Source organism: Pieris rapae, chromosome 13 (assembly GCF_905147795.1).
Source record: "Pieris rapae chromosome 13, ilPieRapa1.1, whole genome shotgun sequence".
NCBI classification, from domain to species: domain Eukaryota; kingdom Metazoa; phylum Arthropoda; class Insecta; order Lepidoptera; family Pieridae; genus Pieris; species Pieris rapae.
Genome location: NC_059521.1, coordinates 4,074,548 through 4,093,506, shown reverse-complemented (window position 1 = coordinate 4,093,506; position 18,959 = coordinate 4,074,548). Strand labels below are relative to the sequence as shown.

At 31.3% G+C, this 18,959-nt stretch overlaps 1 protein-coding gene across 5 annotated transcripts in view; it reads left to right on the top strand.

The window, feature by feature from the left end:
* The first annotated feature begins 411 nt into the window (after positions 1 to 411).
* Positions 412 to 18,959, top strand: part of LOC110993876 (muscle calcium channel subunit alpha-1) — a 38,477-nt gene continuing 19,929 nt past the window's right edge. For 3 of the 5 annotated variants that reach the window (XR_002600202.2, XM_022260264.2, XM_022260265.2), the window contains exons 1-13: positions 412 to 785; positions 11,961 to 12,148; positions 12,431 to 12,536; positions 13,533 to 13,672; positions 14,912 to 15,018; positions 15,180 to 15,332; positions 15,672 to 15,865; positions 16,446 to 16,549; positions 16,791 to 16,963; positions 17,068 to 17,177; positions 17,669 to 17,784; positions 18,115 to 18,217; positions 18,729 to 18,880. Coding sequence is in view for 4 of the 5 variants with exons in the window: in XM_022260264.2 (XP_022115956.2) it covers positions 11,967 to 12,148; positions 12,431 to 12,536; positions 13,533 to 13,672; positions 14,912 to 15,018; positions 15,180 to 15,332; positions 15,672 to 15,865; positions 16,446 to 16,549; positions 16,791 to 16,963; positions 17,068 to 17,177; positions 17,669 to 17,784; positions 18,115 to 18,217; positions 18,729 to 18,880 (1,640 nt within the window). In the remaining variant the exon portion in view is untranslated. The remainder of the gene's footprint in view (positions 786 to 11,960; positions 12,149 to 12,430; positions 12,537 to 13,532; positions 13,673 to 14,911; positions 15,019 to 15,179; positions 15,333 to 15,671; positions 15,866 to 16,445; positions 16,550 to 16,790; positions 16,964 to 17,067; positions 17,178 to 17,668; positions 17,785 to 18,114; positions 18,218 to 18,728; positions 18,881 to 18,959) is intronic. The other 2 variants (XM_022260266.2, XM_022260263.2) reach the window with 1 other exon arrangement.

Below are 18,959 nucleotides of genomic sequence, written 5' to 3'. Positions count from 1 at the left end.
TATTTTCTTTAAAACTTACGCGAACTCTAGTAATTTATAACTTATACTTACAATTACGTTATTTACTCATTTATTTATAAGTATAAATATTATATAATAAAATATAAAAATGTAAAATAATAATGAGTGTAAATTTCCGAATGAATTGAATTTCAAGTACGTGATTGTGTTAAATGATAATGTACATTGTGTTGAGAAAAATAAAATTTATGAAAATAGTGTGATGCCAGGAGTGAAGTAATTCAAATAAAATATATGCCATTGATTAACCTGGCTAGAATTGCGATAATTTCTTATCGTAAGCTTTCATAGCTCTCAGAATATATTTCATGAAAATGCCAGGCGGGAAACGCTTAACCTTTGCACGTAAACCAGTGCGCATGTGTGCGTGACGCAATCCCGCGATTCTAACCTAAATTCGAATTTCGAGCTTCGCTTGCCGCGGACGCGCGCCCAGCGCTTTTTAAAAATAAAACATAATTTCCAACCAGCATTCCATTCTAATCTATCATAGACAAAGTGACAAAAAGGTTTTTCGAAAAGAGGTTTTATTGGTGGCATGACTACCTGTTCGTGTAAAATGTCAGAAATAGTGTTTTAGGCATAAATTGTGCGCACTGAAAGCTCGTCTTATTTCGGTGACATATCAGTGACCTCGAACAATCGTTTTGGCGGGCATTTTTCTAATTTCAACACTGTAAATGTTGGACTAGTTTAATTATTTTTTGTGTTAAGTGAATATGACGTGTTGATGCTATTTTCTGGATTGATTGCAAAAATAAACGGTAAGGATTAATTAACCATTTTAGAACAATAATAGGTATTTTGTATAAATAAAATTGTGATTATATAGATATTAAATTATACATAAATGCTTAAGGGCCCGTAGGAAGCCCACTTTAACAGCTTAATTCAATACGTTTCTTTAATTAATTTAAAATTTACATATAAACATCGTTTTCGTAAATTTTAAATTTTACATTCTGTGGCTAGTTCAATGTGTTTTGGTGGTTCTCGGTTCGGATCTGCTGTAACAAGAGTTGCCACAAGAAGGGTATAACAGCTTTTCAAATATAATACTACCTTATGCTATCTCTCTTATATACAAGCTATAATATGTTCAGGTATAAATACTTTTCCCTTTGACGGACATTTATTAGTATTTTTTATCTATAAAGGAAAATGCTTACACTTTACAAGATTTGTATACAGAATTGACCTATATCTCTATAAATCTCTTAAATATAACTTCACAATAGGTAGTCAAAATACTATGGGTACTTTTAGCAATAATATTCATTTTGGCATTTAACTAATCATTGCATTGAAGTGTTAAAATTGATTATAATTATAGATAACTACTTGATACTTGAACACCGAAGCGTATAGAATTGTCTCGGGACGGTTAAATATGTCAAAATTTCAAAACAGCTTAGAATCTGCAAGCTAACCGCACGAATTTTATCGATTCTTCTGTTTAACGATTGGTACGAGTCGCTAATGAAGTCTTCTAACAATGAAAGCCAACTTGTTTATCTTTATTTATATAGAACAGGCGGATAACGAACATGAGAGTCACCTTGTGAAACCTGGTGACCGCCCATGGAGATTATCAATGCCAGAGGGCCCGCGAGTGCGTTGGCGGCCTTTTAAGAAACGGTACGCTCTATTATTGAAGGATCTTAGGTCGAATTATCTTTTTGATTTTCATAGAATGTCGAGTTGGGTTTTACATGGTAAGCTTGCTGTCCCTCTCTGAATTACAGAGTAATGAAGCTGGGCGAAACTTAATATTAAATACGAGCTGACAGACGGAATATCAAAATATTTGTAATAAGGGTGCGTGATGGCATCTTTTGTGAAGTTTGATGAATATTTATTGGGAAAAATTGTAGGGTTGTCAAAAATTAAGAAAATGAAGAAGTCGACATTTTAATAGCAGAATTCTTCAATAATTTAATAAAATTTCAGTAAGATTTTACATTAGAAAAATAGCAATAAAATTTAATTACTTTAATTAATTAACTATATAGCGTCTCATTTCTATTGGGACTTCTGGGTAACATATCTAAAGCGTCTGATTCTAGACAAATATAAGGTGAACCTACTGTAGCTTCAATTTTAAACATCATCGTAAGCCACTATCTACTGAAATGCTACCCAAAATTCTTACGCCCTAATGTAACTAATGTTAGTTTTAGCAAACAATTATTTGGAACTTAAGGAAACACAGTAAGTAAATTTTTTAAATACAAATAAAAAACTCATATTGAAATAGAATTTTCTTAACAATCGAATTGCCCCTTAGTAAGACGTGGGCTTCACGTTGGAAAACACTGATGTACTGGCAACCCTAATCTAAGAGGGTAACCTCAATAAGAGACAGACATTAATCATAGGTAATGTTTACGAAATGAGATTGCTTATCTCATCTAAAACAACATTTTTAATAACTTTATTCGAACCGACTCAAGCATTTACATACAAATAGAAAAGAAAGAAAAGCCAAAACAATATAAAAGGACGTTGAGGAATGAGAAAGTTCATTAACCCCTACTATAAGAATTCCTGTGGGTATAATATTTAATATATTCATGATCTGACTTAATACATTCTAATTTCTACATAACACTTACAATTTTATAATTAAACTTCTCTAGCACAAGGAAAATACTTTCAGTTCAGCAAAGGACAGTTTGAGATGTTGCTTTAGTGAATGTATAATGTTTGGATTCCTTAGTGAAATTTAGTTATTGATAAAGTGTTTAAAAATGAAAGATCCTCTAAAAGAGAAGAAAACAAACAACTAATTTTTAATAATTAAATCCTTAATATAAAAAACCCTCTGACAATTTCACTATAATATAAGTATAATCGATGAGAAATATAAACACAATACTTTCAGTACACAGTTCAATAATTCGTAAATAAGTAACCCCAACAAAATGACGTCATCTAAGCACGCCCAATTTCGATGACTTAATATTCGTAGCGGTGATAATATGAATGCTTATAGAACGATAAACTTTATGAGTTAATAAGTTGATTTAGTGTATTTATTGCAATCAGATCCAAATTATAATTGTTTAGACATAATTTTAAATTTAACCGACGTTTCGCGTGCTTTACAGCGTGCGTGGTCACGGTGACTGAAGACAAAGGTGTTAAATGTCAAAAAGTATCACAGCTGTACAAAATGTTGTACTGTATGTAATGTGTAAAAGTTAGTTAATAAAAGACAATACTAAATATAGTTCAATTCAGAAAACAATTTTGACTGTTTGAGGCGAGCCTAAATGACCGTCCTTTACTCTGTAAACGTGCTATTAACGTATTAGACGTCCGTGCATGCAACATTGTAAAAGCGGTCGTCCGCAGAAGCGTGAAACTAGTGAGATGTATGAAGATGTTTCTTCGTTTTAGGAGATATTTGCAATGAATCCCGGTAATCGATAACAATGCTATGACGTTTTAAGAAAGTACATATAGTAGTATAGTATGTATAGACGTCGCTTTTCCATCGTCTTGTATGTAATCACTTTAATATTACATTGTCTATTTGTCATGTCCACCTATTGTCATGTTTATGTATTCCTTTTCTTTCTGTGAATTATTTTAGACAACATTTTCTTTGTGTATCTACTTCCCAAAACTATATAAAAAACCTAATTTTCGCAAAAATATTGATTCAAGTGAAGAAGGATGGTTTATAAAGACACATAGATGTTTGTTTAAGAATATCACGAATCACCTTACAGAACAAAACATTCTATGAATTCTAAAGATTAACTTTTCATAATGATTATATTCCGATACATTATGCTTGGTTGCATTGAATGTCGCTGTTTATCTTATCAACCTCATAATAGCGTGTATTGATCCGGTCTAATGACTGATACTGGGAAAACATTCCCTAATTTGTCCTCGAGTATTGCTTTTACATTGTATCTGTAGTATGTACTTATCTGTAGGTATTTGTTATTTAGTGACCACTGAATGTAAACGCTACACGTTTGTTAAATTATATTTTTTGCCAGTTCTATTGATCCATGATGAATTTGAATTAAGAACTGGCAGTTCTGTTATAATTTTTACACGAATTGCTTTTGTATCTTTATAATTTCTTTAAAATTTGCAAGGATTGATTATTGATTTTTCAATTACACGGTTCGTTGTTCATCTCAAAACTTTAACGCGTAGACATATTGTAGCAGAATTATCAGTATGACATCGTAGCCCAAGGTTCTCGTAGCAAATGTCAATTTAATGTCACGGTAATGATTGATAATTTTAGTGATAAAAAAATAAGTGTTTAAACAAAAACTCTTCATACTTTATTGAACTATATTAACTAAAAATCAATATAAGTGAAGACATGTAAATTGACGAATGAATGAAATCAATTACCTAAATTAATTATAGAAACAATATTTAGAGTTTATTATTTAAAAAATGTTCTACCAAGAATTCTTCGAGTAAAAATTCGAATGGCAAGCGAAAAAGCGCATGTATTTTCAGAAAACTAACACACCTTCAATATTATAAACTATATAATTTAAGAAATATAATTTTTGCTCAGAGCCTGCTTCGCTGGTGGCTTTTGCTGTCATATTGGAACATATTTCTCGTACAACATTGCAATTATTTTACCTTCACTCAATTATATAGCTGATGGTACTATCTAGTAATATCACCGGATTATTGAAATTATATTTTTTACATTACTGAGAGTAAAATGATAGTCTATCCATTAGACCTGTCTGCTTCATGCGTACCGAAATAACATCTGTCTATTAATGTTTTATTACAATGTCTAAACACGTTGCGTATGTCAGATGTCTGTTTGTTTGAATTCCTATTTAATAGTCCGTTAAACACTGTACAAGATATAGAGACGCGATAATTCTACCTCGTAAAACATCTTAGTGGACAGTAAGTTTTCCAAGACCCGCAAGACTTCTGTGTACAACAATTTAAAAATAAATCTATCACAATATATAAAGTCTAGAATAGGAAACCACGTAGCTGTTTGTTTTTTAATATAATCAACATATAATTGTTGTAGTTGAAACGTACATTCCTAAGCTTTTCATATGAACAATGTTTTACAGCGTTGTAATAAAAATTGTTTCAGGTGCAAGAAAAATGATAAGCAACATTTGTTTACGCTAGAGTAGTGTACGAATTCGTATATGTATTCGAATAATCTAGCTATACTATACTGATATTAAGTATTAGCATTGATGTTTTGTAATGAATTCATTTCCTTGAATCTCATAAAGGAAACATACAGGAAATGAATTTATTAAAAACTTGCTGAAATTACTGACAAAATTTCTTATAAATAAAACGTAAATAACGCTTTTACAACCTTAAACCACTCTACAATATTCGGCCTATTGAAATTTTCCTTTGTACACAAGTGCTACTCAAATCATTGAGAATCATTCACTATTTCAGTCCGGTATTTGAATGGTATTTATAAAATTTGGTGTATTGAACTTTACCATTGTAAAATGATTGAACATTTTATAAAGATTTAAGACGGTAGTACCAAAAAGATACTATGAACAGTATTGGTCTAGAGGTGAGGTCGTAGGTTTGATCCCCGTCTGTAGCGAGATAAAGTCCATTGGGAAATTTATTTCGCTGGAACGTTGAACAAACGAAAAAATCATGAGGAAACCAGCTTACCTCAAATCCATAAAGGCGTGTTTCAACCACAGGAGGCTGATAAAATAAGAAAAACACCTTGACAAATGATCATTTTATTTCTCTGTCAAAGTTCTATACTGATAAGAACTTTTATCCATGACATTACCTACTTTTGTAGTTGAGTAACATAACTTTCAATTGCGATTATTCGGACGCAATTTTATTGTAGATCTCTCAACATCTGTGTTGAACAATCGCTATTGTTATTTGGAGTTAAAGACTATCGGCGCCTAGTCCGAGTCAGCCAAAAATATTAACCATTATACATAATTATTTATTTAACATATAAACAGTTTGAAATCGATACAAGTTTCTATTTCTGTCATATTGATTCAGTATTGTTTTATATATATATTATGGATAGGAATCGTAAGTCAATTTGGATGGTGTCTTATTTGTACACGAAACTAAAGCAACCTTACGATGTCAATTATTTTCTACTAGCTGACCTGGCAAACGTCGTCTTGCCAAACTACTACCTTTAACTCAGCGCCATCTGTTAGAATTGTATCAAATAATAAACAAATGTTAATGTTATCGTAATTTTAGTAAGGATGCCTATTTTTTTGAAAATGAAATATAGCCTATGTCACTCAGGAATGATGTAGCTTTCCAACAGTGAAAGAATTTTTCAAATCTGCCAAGTAGTTTCGGAGCCTATTCAATTCATACAAACAAACAAACAAAAAATCAAACCTTTCCTCTTTATAATATTAGTATAGATTATTCTGGTTTTCTTTCGCTTTGTTATATTCCTACTTAATTGCAATTTATGTATTCAATTTAATTTCGTCAATATTAAATATAAAACTTATATTTTATTTTATTATTTACCTAGCAGATTACCTATAAGTAATCTGCTAGGTATAATAATAATTATAAGACAATTTTTCATATTGTTTGTTGTTATACCAAATTATGTTTATAATCTTTCAGCACATAAAACTCTTTTTATCTATTTACATTGTATATTCGTGAATGCTTGACGGACCCGTGAGACTTGTTCGATTCAAAAAGTCCCCTCGGGAGTTGTGTGTTGCGAAATAGCGGCTACTCGAGAATTGGCTACGAGGGAATTGCATGTACCTATCTGGTTAGCGCTCCGCCGTGTATATCCTTTTTATAACATACCGGCGGACCCAACAGTCGTTGTCCTGAATGATATTTCAAGCAATTAGGATATTAAACAACCAGATGTTTACTTGCAGTATAAATAAATAACCTAGATATCGAATGAGCGCCATCTGCCGGGCTGATTTGTGAATCTAAACCATCCAGGGCGCCACCGCAAACGCATACAAAAAATTCATTCAAATCGGTCCAGCTGTTTAAGATGTGGTCCATGACATACATTCGTACTGTAGAATTAAATGGTGCCTGATGTGGTGATGTGTAATTTTCCAACTGTTCGCACAATTTCCATATTTTTTTTCTCTCATAAGAAACTTTTCCTGACCGTAAAAAATCCAACAGGAAATAATTAACGAAACCGGTCCAGCCGCTAACGCACGCTTTGCCGTGACCAAGGGAAAAAGGGATTCATTTTCATTAGTATTTGATTGTTCTCACATGTGTGATGCTACATAGTTCTACAACTTCTAATCAAGTTCGGGCGTTTACGTATTTTGATTATTAATAATTTTAAAGTGTTATTAAGTAATTGTATTGTAAAAAAATATAATTAGTTTTATGTACTTTAACTTTTTATAGTTTAGTTTTAACTAAACTATTAATATTGATTCGTCTACTCACAGATTCAACATATCAGTCTTATAAGGCTTAGATATAGACATAGACATATTATTTATATTATGCTTCTTTAACTATCGTATATATGTCTCACTATATCTATCGTATAGTACTCTGAAATGAAAAAGACACAAATAATAGGAATAAAATAATCATCGCCACACATATCATATTGAATATTTATATGATATTATTTCGGAGCTGTTTTCAAGTATTCAGCCACTTCATAGATAAAATCTTAATAGCCGAAGTATCCAATTTGTGTATTCCGAGATACGATCTAACCTCGTGCGTGGAACTCATCACTTTGATACTACACTAAAACTAATACGCAAAATTCAATTTAGATGTGAAATAAAAAAATATTATGTTACGCTAATTTCTTTCTGTAGCCATTATTTTTATTCAAAAACTAGCCATGCTATTGTTTTACCTTCTCGGACGTTGAGGCAGAATACGATGTCCCCGCTCGATCACCTCGATGTCCGTAGTTACACAACTGAGCGTTTTTAAGGCGGTTTTTGCCACGCACCACCTCTGTATGTAATCAGTTGCCCACTGAAGAATTCAACTTATCGTACTTCAAGAAAGCGTACAAGTTCATGAAAGGCCAACCGCGCACTTGCGAGTGTCAATGGGAGGCTGTATCACTTTACGTCACGAGCCTGCCCCTCTGTTTATTATCCTTTCTCAAGAAAAATTTAACTACTGAGACTCCTTTATAATAATAGTCAGGTTTACGAGATATCAAATATTTATTGACATTAGATAAGAAATAAAATGGCGATTTTGTCTTTCACTTTGCTCGCCTAATATTTTGTATCAATACCAGAAAATTCAATTTATTTCATCTAAAGAACTCAATCGCTCCCCACTGGTATCCACAGCGTGATACCAACACAAAAAAGCTTTTTCACCAGCTTATGGACATTACTTAATAGAGTTTAGTTAAGTACAGAGTACATACTTTGTATTATACACAACATGATAAATGTTTTCCTATAAATATTCCTACCATAATTTTTTTGCACATAACTTTCGTATCAAATTTTCAAAAGCATTAACAAAATCCTTTTAGCTTTTTGAATTGTAGTAAATAAACATATTGGTATTGTTTTGGATCAGGGTAATTGTTGTTACATAGTAAAAATAAAGTAACTTTTAGCTGTCTTGTACGGTACGGTAACATTTGACTGGATTTAAGACACCCGTACAATAGGTAAAATGCGCCTTAGGAGAACTTAACCTTTGTAGATACTAAAACTAGATTAATGAATAAAAGTGCAAGTTTGGTATCTCGGACATACGAACATAGTGTCAAAACATAAAAGAACACTAAGACTGTTCTGTAAGATTATATTTAGCTATTTAGAAAATTAATTTATCATAACTTAAAAAGTTATATTAAATTAATAATTATTGTACATGCTCGAATGTAATTTATATCACAGACTCTCTTTTGTAAACTTTATGAGAAAAAAATGAATCTAGTAGATGTCAAACTCAGATATGTTTTAAACTTGAATTTTACTTAACTCTAAATTTTGTCTTACTTTTAGTTAATATTGAGAATTATTGCGATTTGCTACTACTGTTTATATGAACATATGTTCCGAGATATTCATATAAACAGTAGTAGCAAATCGCAATAATTCTGCCATTATTTTGAGTATCCATTAATATAACGTCCGTTTTACGATTTTCTGATACTTATTACTTTACGACTTTGCTACTAATGACCTAACTAATAAATATAGTGGAATACTTTTATAAAGCTTGATGATCTCAAAAGCACCAATTCAATAGGTAAAAATAAAATTTAAAAAGGTATATTTTATAGTAATATGGAACACTGCCGATACCTGTGATTATACTTATATGTATTTCTAATGATTTAATTTTATTCATTTTATTTGTATTATTGAAAGGATCGATTCATACTTGAAGGCAGTATAAGAGGTGTATTGTCAATACCCCGTCTGAGTTGAGACTCTCAAGAAGAAGGCACTCGCGTCCACATTTATGATTAATTGTAGTGTATACTTTGGTCTTCTTCTGTGGTCTAGCCGATCGATGTAGGAAAGAAGTATCCTATTAGTATAGATTAGTTATTATTAAATATGTTAATCTAAAGTAGCTTTTTTAACCGTAGTCTTCTAACCACGAACTTCATCGTTCGAAAATATCTACAAATTGGAATGGCTAATCACTTAAGGGAATAATTAATAAATATTAAGATAATATGTATTGCTTCAGCAGTTTCAAACATGATGCGTTACATTTAAACAATATCTAAGCTTCATATCATCTAATACGTAAGACATTTAAATAAAAAAAATATATAACTTGCCTACGTCTTTCAGATGCAATCAAAACATCCGCGAAACAAAACATAAAATTATTAAACCATCAATCGGATAAATAAAACGAAAATAAAAGGTGTTTGTGATGCTTTAATAGATTTACGAGAGACGGAGTCGTAAAATTCGTGACGTCATTTTACACATACCTCCGCCATTTTGGAGCTTGTTGTTATTGAATAAGTTTGAATTTCGAATTACGAAAGCACTTGAGTGAAGTCAATATTCGTATTTGTAGCCATGTCCACATTTCAAGGAATAATTGTTCATACTACGTATTTGCGTGTTGTTCTCACGAGTATGTAAGTGCGTGCTCCTATTTCACCATGCCTCCTGCTGATAGTGGACAAATCTGTGTTTTTAATTTATTTTATTATTCTTTATTACTCAAGATGTCATATGGAACATGGTGTAATGGTTGCAGCTCCTTACAAACGTTGTGTAAAAGAAAAAACTTGGCGATTAAAAAGAGTGGCGGAGAGTTTATTGCCAGTTCTTCTCTTCCGTTTTATGCCCTTGATTTGAGAACTGGCAGTAAATGTAAAATAAGTAGCATTTAATGTATTCTTATTTTTTTTGACGTTCATAAGTGTATATTATTTAATGATTTTTGAATTTGAATTACATAATACACATATTTTTATAATACAGGCATTCACTAAAATGTATATCATAATATGTACCTACTAGTTACTTCGATTAACATACAACGTATAATATTTCAGATATCCTGGTATTTAAAAAAAAACAAATTAACAATACCATTTAAAACTTGAGTTTATATGCCTTGGAAGTAAACCTAAATAAAAAAAAATCGAATATAATACAATAACGTTATTAGAATATAATTGTTCAACTATTAGAATATATTTAGCCTTTTGAAACATTCTAATCCTTGTTTTTATATTATGTTTATGTGAAATTTGTCGTCAGTCATAATATGAAGATGGTAGGATAGGTGTGGTGAGGTCATCGAACTCTACGTAAACATGTAGATCAGCTGACCTGGACTTGTCTTGTTTGAGTTTTCTTTCAATATTCCCAATCTAATATATTTATCGTTGGAAATGCTTCTCATTAATAATTACTCCTTAGTTCCACTCGAAGTATATTAATACGAGATGTTTCGTGTATGTTATATAAAGTGTCCATATCGTTATTAATATGAGTTTATTAGGTATTAGGTACTACCGCTCAATTAGAAAGCCTAATCAAAAATTGAATAAGCTGGATAACTCCATTGATTTTGAAAACATTTTACTGTAATCATAAAAAAATTGTATAATAATTATTGTGCATTTATAAAAGCAATTCTACTCAGATTACCTGAGTTTTTAGAGTTTAACCGATGTTTATCTCCGTACACAGAAATCAGAGAGTCAGGCCACTTTTAGTATTTGTATGAATAAACGAATATTAATTTGGTTTAATTCATGATTTTAAATGTTTTATTACCGTACGTAGTTTGATATTCTGAGGTTTCGCGTTTCTGAGGCTGTCATTAACTAAATGTTGATTAAAATGTATTTGACTGTACTAAAATTCGATTCGGTCGATTAACGTTTAAACAACGTCATCGTAATTGGTCGCTTAGTGACAGGTAAACATAAAATTAATTAAAATAATTATCCATTGAGTTTATCGACAATCAAAAATATGTCAGTTGTTATATTTTGTTAGTTATTCTAGTTCAATTGTGTACCTACTTATATTTTATCTTTACAATATAAGCAGCAACCACGGCGAAAATATTTAAATATGACCTTAAAATAAGATTATTTACTAACCAATTTGGTTATGAACTACACCTTCTGTGTTCTTTGTCGATGAGTAGATAGGGATGTCTACAGGTTCAATTTTAATGACGTGGAATAAGTGATACCTGTATCTTATATTCCAAAACAAACATATACTTATGTTTAATTTAATTTTAATACTAGTCATGAGAAATGTATTAATTTCATTCGGGTTTGTGTTCGACAACTTTACAATGGATACTCCATTTGACATTAAATGCTAGGTATAATCTGTTACACTGCCAAAAGATATGTGCCTTTTATGAATAGACTCACTCTTCACATGGACGATTCCAAATTTTACCTTTACATTTTAGGCTAAATGGCGAATCTGTTTCAGGTTATAATGGAAACCCAAGCTCAGCCAACGACACCAGAAGGAGATGACACAGGCCAGCCGCCTGTTCCACAAAAGAAGCAGGCCAGAGCGCGAGGCAAGGCGCAACCAGAACGACCCAAGAGGAGTCTTTTCTGCCTCACCCTCAATAATCCTTTGAGGAAACTCTGCTATGACATCGTAGAGTGGAAGTATCCTTTTTAACACACTTCAATTATTCATGTTTGTGTATTTAATTTGTTGTATATCCCCGCCATCTTTGAACCGATCTGTACTGCCAAGTCTTACGTATGCCTTTTAAGTGTAATAAATGTGATAAAAATAAATTTAATACTTATGATTTCTGAGTGGATATTGTGCAAGTTGTAGTATATATAGGAATTGCACTAGAAATGAGCATAACTAAAAGGAGCTATTTAATAACTTTGACAACAACGATATTTTTTTCAATACATTTCCTAAATGCACTTCAGACCATTTGAGTATATGATTTTGACTACAATTTTCGCCAATTGCATTGCGTTAGCCGTATTCACACCATACCCAGCCAGTGACACGAACAATACAAATCAAATTTTGGTAAGTATATCCTTAATATATGTTTTATTCTTACGTATAATTTTCTTGCACAAGCGCAATACCTACACACCAAGGTCACCAACTCGCCGACATATTACTATGTTGATAATTTTTGATAGGGTGTTAGGTACTGTAGTGTAAAATTTATTTGTTGCAAGACATAAGTTAATGTCCCTTTAGGCATTTTATATATATTTTTCCTTAATGCCTAGCCTACCTTATTACATACATACCATCATGGAACATTTTGCTATGCTATCCCAGAGACTGTTCGGTTTTAGGTTTAACAAACAAAAATAGGGGTTGATTGGGTGGACACCCAAAATCACATAAGATTTAACATTTCATAAGAATCGGTCGAGCCGTTTCGGAGGAGTGTACGAACGAACAGATTTATTTATAAATAATGACTCTGTATGTTTCCATGAATTATAACTGTTACCGGGTAGAGCCGCTAGACGATAAGCTGAAGTTATAAAAGCCACTGGAACGAGCTACTACTCACAAGTAGTAGCTTAATATTGATTATGGGGATTTCTGCTTCCCACAACTATCATCTTGATTTGCATAATTGTGTCTTTATACAATCGTCTTCGTTAAAAAAAGGAATAAATTAGTACTGAAACATTATTTTGGAATTTTGAGTATCACCGGGCGATTGAGGCATACAAAATGCATATTTGCCACATTGCATAGTTAATTCTATAAAAGCCGGTTCGTGGTGGCGGGTATGTCTCTGACTTTGGTGTGGATTCCGTTTTAAAGAAAGAAAATAATTGTTAATTTATAAACGACAAACAATGAAGGAATTTAAATATTAATGTCATTGTAAGATTGTTTAATCACGCATCACGCCTTCATATGTGCGCTTGCAATGGGTGGCACATCCTAATTTAACAATGCTGCTGCTATCCTCATGTTCTTAACATATTATACAATGAAACCACTACTAGAAACTTATATAACTAATTTATTATTATTATTAAATTATTTTAGGAAAAGGTAGAATGGGTGTTCATGGCGATTTTTACCGGAGAGTGTGTGATGAAAATCATAGCGTATGGCTTTTTGATGCATCCTGGAGCTTATCTGAGAAATGCCTGGAACAGTTTGGACTTTACTATTGTTACTATAGGGTATGTATAATTTTTTTAGTGTTGATTGTATTTTTGTGAAATTGTTCTCTTTAAATGGATTCGAAATACGATCCTAAATGTTCCTGATGAGATAAAGACAAGTCAGAGATGAAATACGTTTATTTCATCTTAGTTTATCCTGATTAATAAGGCTTGGTTTAGTAGTTAGATGCCTCTTTCAGCAGGGCAAATCATTTTAGGTCTAATTTGATAACCAAACAGGTGTTATAACATAGTTCATTTCTTTCTGTCATTATCTCATTAATTATGTTCACTCTGCGAAGAAAAGTGTTTTATTCATATTAATAACAATTTATCCAACAGCCTAGAATGAATATCGAAAGGGGTCATCGTACCTTTTATGAGTTGACCAAATGTTTGATATATACACAATGCAGTATACTTTAAAGCTATATGACTAGTAAATTGCTTTTGTTTACGAGTTGTGGATGCCTCATAGTAAATTATAGTCTGAACCTTTTGTGTTTAGAATTGATATGCTGTATACCTTTTGTATATATTTGTCAGTATTTTGTAAAAACTTAGGTATTGGAAAGCTATTCACGATGATAGAATTCATTCAGTTACTGGTTAGCATCACTACAATGTATGAAACATAACAACTCAATACGATAAGTACCAATAATACTACTGTTAGTGGATGAACAATTATATAATAACTGAAATAAGTTTGGTGGCGGTTTTTTGTCTGGAGATGTTTAAATAAAACTCTTTGAATTTGGGTTACAACTGACTTTAATGGTTTAAAACATGACCTTATAACTAACACAAAATTAGGGTTAAGAGGGGAGGAAAACAATTTTGCTTATCTATAAGATAAGCAAAATTGTTGACCTCTTAGAAGGGGTCATAAATCTAAATTACATTTATAAAGATTATCGGAAACGAGAATTTTAAAATACAATTTATAAGTGTGGTAAAAACGAAAGGGCTCAATATTGACTTCAAGTGTATTATGATTGTTTGCATTTGGTTTTCGCTTCAAATTATTTTATGTTACATACTTCTACTACATTTACTGCCAGTTCTCAAATCAAGGGCGTAAAACGGAAGAGAAGAACTAGCAATAAACTCTCCGCCACTCATTTTAATCGTATTTTCTTTTACACAACGTAACATTTATTATTATTATTATATATTATATATATTTATTTATTTACAGAAAGAAAATATTTTCTCGTAAGGAACATGCTAAAGATGATAAATTATTGATTTCAGCATAGTAAGTCAGCTCTTGCAAGTAATATCAAAGGATTTGTTTGACGTAAAAGCCTTAAGAGCTTTCAGGGTTCTACGACCGCTACGATTAGTGTCGGGAGTACCAAGTGAGTGTAATTTTTGTTATAAGGTAATATAAGGATGCGTTCATACTAATTGGTTATAGTAATTACTAACTAATGAATGAGCAATCTTGACAAAGTAACGACGAAATGCTTCAAGTAAAATCCGGTTAATGACTGTTGTAATTTCTTTATTATCTTTCTAGGTCTCCAGATAGTTTTGAATTCCATATTGAAGGCGATGGTACCACTATTCCATATTGCTTTTCTCGTCCTCTTTGTGATCATCATTTATGCTATTATTGGTTTGGAGCTGTTTTCCGGGGTTCTACATGATACCTGCTTTGATAATGAAACAAGTAAGTACTGAATTGTAGGATACTTAAAGTCAACATATCTTATTTATTTTCGACTTTTTATTAAATCGACTAAATTATTAAAATTGTTGAAAACAAAGCATAATATGTACTAGATGCACAATATTCATATACATATATATCGGAATGATTTTAAAGCCAGTTATTTATATAGTTATAAATAACTGTCTGTTATAGTTATTTATATTTAGCTCATTATTCTCAAATACACTCATTATATAATATATTATATAAAGTAAGTAAGTAAGGTAATATATTTTTCTGAATAAAAATTTAAAGCACTATTGGCTTTTTTATATACAAAAGTTTTATTTCTTGCAGAAAAAATGGTAGATGACCCATTCCCATGTTCCCGGGAAGCTGATGTTGGCAACCACTGTGATGAGGGCCAGATATGCAAGGACTATTGGGTGGGGATTAATTTTGGTATCACCAATTTTGACAATATTGGATATGCGATGCTCACTGTATTCCAATGTATCACGCTTGAGGGATGGACGGATATTATGTATGCGGTAAGAACTCTATATGACTAGATAGAGAGTAACAGAGTAGAGATATTCAATTAAACTGTTGTAGAAGGAGTAAAATTTATCTATTAATACTCTTCATTAATAAAACCATTGTTTCGAATATCATGAACCTAAATTTAATAATACATTTAGTAGATATATCATATTTTGTTGTAATACCTACAATGTAATATGATTTACGCAGACTGTCTTTTTAGGTGTATATGAAGCCTTATTATAATGCTGAACTTACATTATCATGACGAGGCCTGTATGATTTAAATCTAGCTTTTGGCCCGTTCATTGTTCTATTAAATTCATCTTTCAGGGATACGATTAAGATTTATATTGTTTATAATATACTAATATACTACTGAATGTAAATAATATATTATTTATTGATTGTAGTATTGCAACATACGTCTTAAATAGCAATTTATCACAATCTATATATAAGTATATAATTCAAAATGCTTTCAAATAACTGAGACTTTCTTTACAGAGACTGTACTTATTGTGCAATACAATATGTAATATTCTTATCGTTAACAAATATATTGGCAACAACTTCAATACGTTTCAGATAGCTGACGTGAAAGGCAACACCTGGGTGTGGATCTATTTTGTTACTTTGGTTATTTTCGGAAATTTCTTCGTTATGAATTTGATTCTCGGTGTTTTATCCGGGTAAGTTGTGTTATATTTTAGTACGAAGAAGAACCTAAAACCCTAATTATTTCTACTTAAAACATTTCAACGGAAATTTCACGAAATATCATGTTTCACGTATTCAATATTTTTTCTTGTATGTAGAAACAAAATACTGAGTGGTGAAAATATCTTATAAATTCATAATTAGTACAGCAATTTTTAGCTGATCAAAATTAGTGATCATTTAAAAAAAAGGAATAATTTCATTATTTTCCAGAGAGTTCTCAAAAGAGAGAGAAAAAGCAAAGAATAGAGGAGATTTTCAGAAGTCAAGAGAGCGGCAGCAATTTGAAGAAGATTTGAAAGGATATCTCAATTGGATAACAGTTGCTGAAGAGCTGGATCTAGAAAATGATCAAGGGCAGAAGGAACAAGACCAGGAAAACCAAGGTTTATCTTTTTTGAAATGTTAAAAAGTTTTATGAATACAGATGAATTGAAATACAAAATGAGTGAATATATTGTATATGAAGCTTATTATGTTTTTGTTGTAGGTAATAAAAATGAGAGAACAAATAATGAAGACTCGCAAACAAATATAAACGGAAATGGTGAAGCTCAGAAAACTACAACATGCAAAATCTACTGTAAGAGATTTGACAAAGTAAGTAAATATATTTTATACATTAAGATTATGGTAAGAAGTGTGATATTTCTATCTGTGTCATTGCTTCTAAAGATAAATATGTATATATGTAATAAATCATATATATATAATGTAATAAATAATAATACAAAATAGAGGATGAGTGTGATTGCAAAAAGCTAATAACGTACTTGTCTAATGGAAAATGTTTAAAGAAACAAATGAAAACTAAGACAAGTAAAGTAATAATAAAATGATCACATAAACTAAGATTGTAATTTGCTACCGAATATAGAAACTACGCGCCCCTAGAAGAAATAAAACAAATCCTTTGTGATATAATATTTTGTTTGAAAGATCTGTTTCATCTGTTGATCTATTTTCTTCAATATCCGTGGCGTTGGGCTCTGAATCTTTCAATAATTTTTATTTTGTATAAAATACGTCACTATCTTTATAATGTTCGTAATTGAATTACGTTAAATAAAATTAGATTTGTAATATTTTAGGTAAACCGTCGCATGCGCAGGGCGTGTCGTAAAGCTGTCAAGTCACAAACGTTTTATTGGGCTATTATTGTACTTGTATTTCTAAATACACTTGTACTAGCTACAGAACATTATAAGTAAGTAAATTTTTTAGTTAAATAATTTTAATGATTTTTGACAACATATTTATTTTTTTAGGTGATATTTGATATTCAATAGGCAGCGAAAGCTGTGTATAAACCCATAAATTTTTAAACTAATTATAGACTTCTTGCAAATCTGTAACTTGTATGGACTTCTTCCATACAGATTATTTCTACTAGAACTATTGTGGAGAGTATCGCTCCCGATCCATATGTTAATGCCCCAAGAATTATAACTACTAAGCTACATAGGCGTTAAAAAGAAATTAGGAAATTGATTAGAATCAATTTATAGTAATGTAACTTGAATAAAACTAATTACAGCCAAGACCCTTGGTTGGATGACTTCCAAAACTATGCCAACTATTTGTTCGTCGTGCTCTTTACCATGGAGATGCTTGTTAAGATGTATGCTTTGGGATTCCAGGTATGTTTTTTTATTTATATTATCTAACATAAATTGAAATAAAAAATACGCAAATAATAAAAACTATTGCTATGCAACACTACTGTGCACCACGAAATAGCTGTATCATAAGTTTGACAGTGACTTTAATACTTTTCAAATTTGACAGTTGAGTTAGCGAATACAGCTATATATTTTTATATATCAGCATTACTTACGTATCTCGTTTTATATGTCCAGAAAATTATGTCCATTTTCAAAATGAACTGGTGACTCTTAGACTTTCCTCTAAATTGGAATATATTATTTAAAAACACTTGACAATGCTTGACTTTTAGTTACAGAGAAATTTTTGGATTAACATATAAACATGCATACTTATGAAATTAGCACACGTTTTTGGAAGCCTTTACAGATCTAATATATTATTAATTTCCAACAATATCACATACAAACTGTTAACCTCCTTTGTGTAGTCAATCCATTCGGAAAAGGTAGTACTTACATTTAAATGCATGCGTTTTCTTTTCAGGGTTACTTCGTGTCCCTATTCAACCGCTTCGATTGCTTTGTCATGGTCTGCTCCATACTAGAGCTGGGTCTAACGATTTCTGGAACCATTCCTCAACTGGGTATATCTGTGCTTCGATGTGTCAGGCTTCTGAGGGTGTTCAAAGTTACCAAGTAAGTGCCACACATTTGCACCATAATTGGTTCTGTTTGTTAACTTACCGGTCTTATAAAACGTGGACTGAAGATAGTC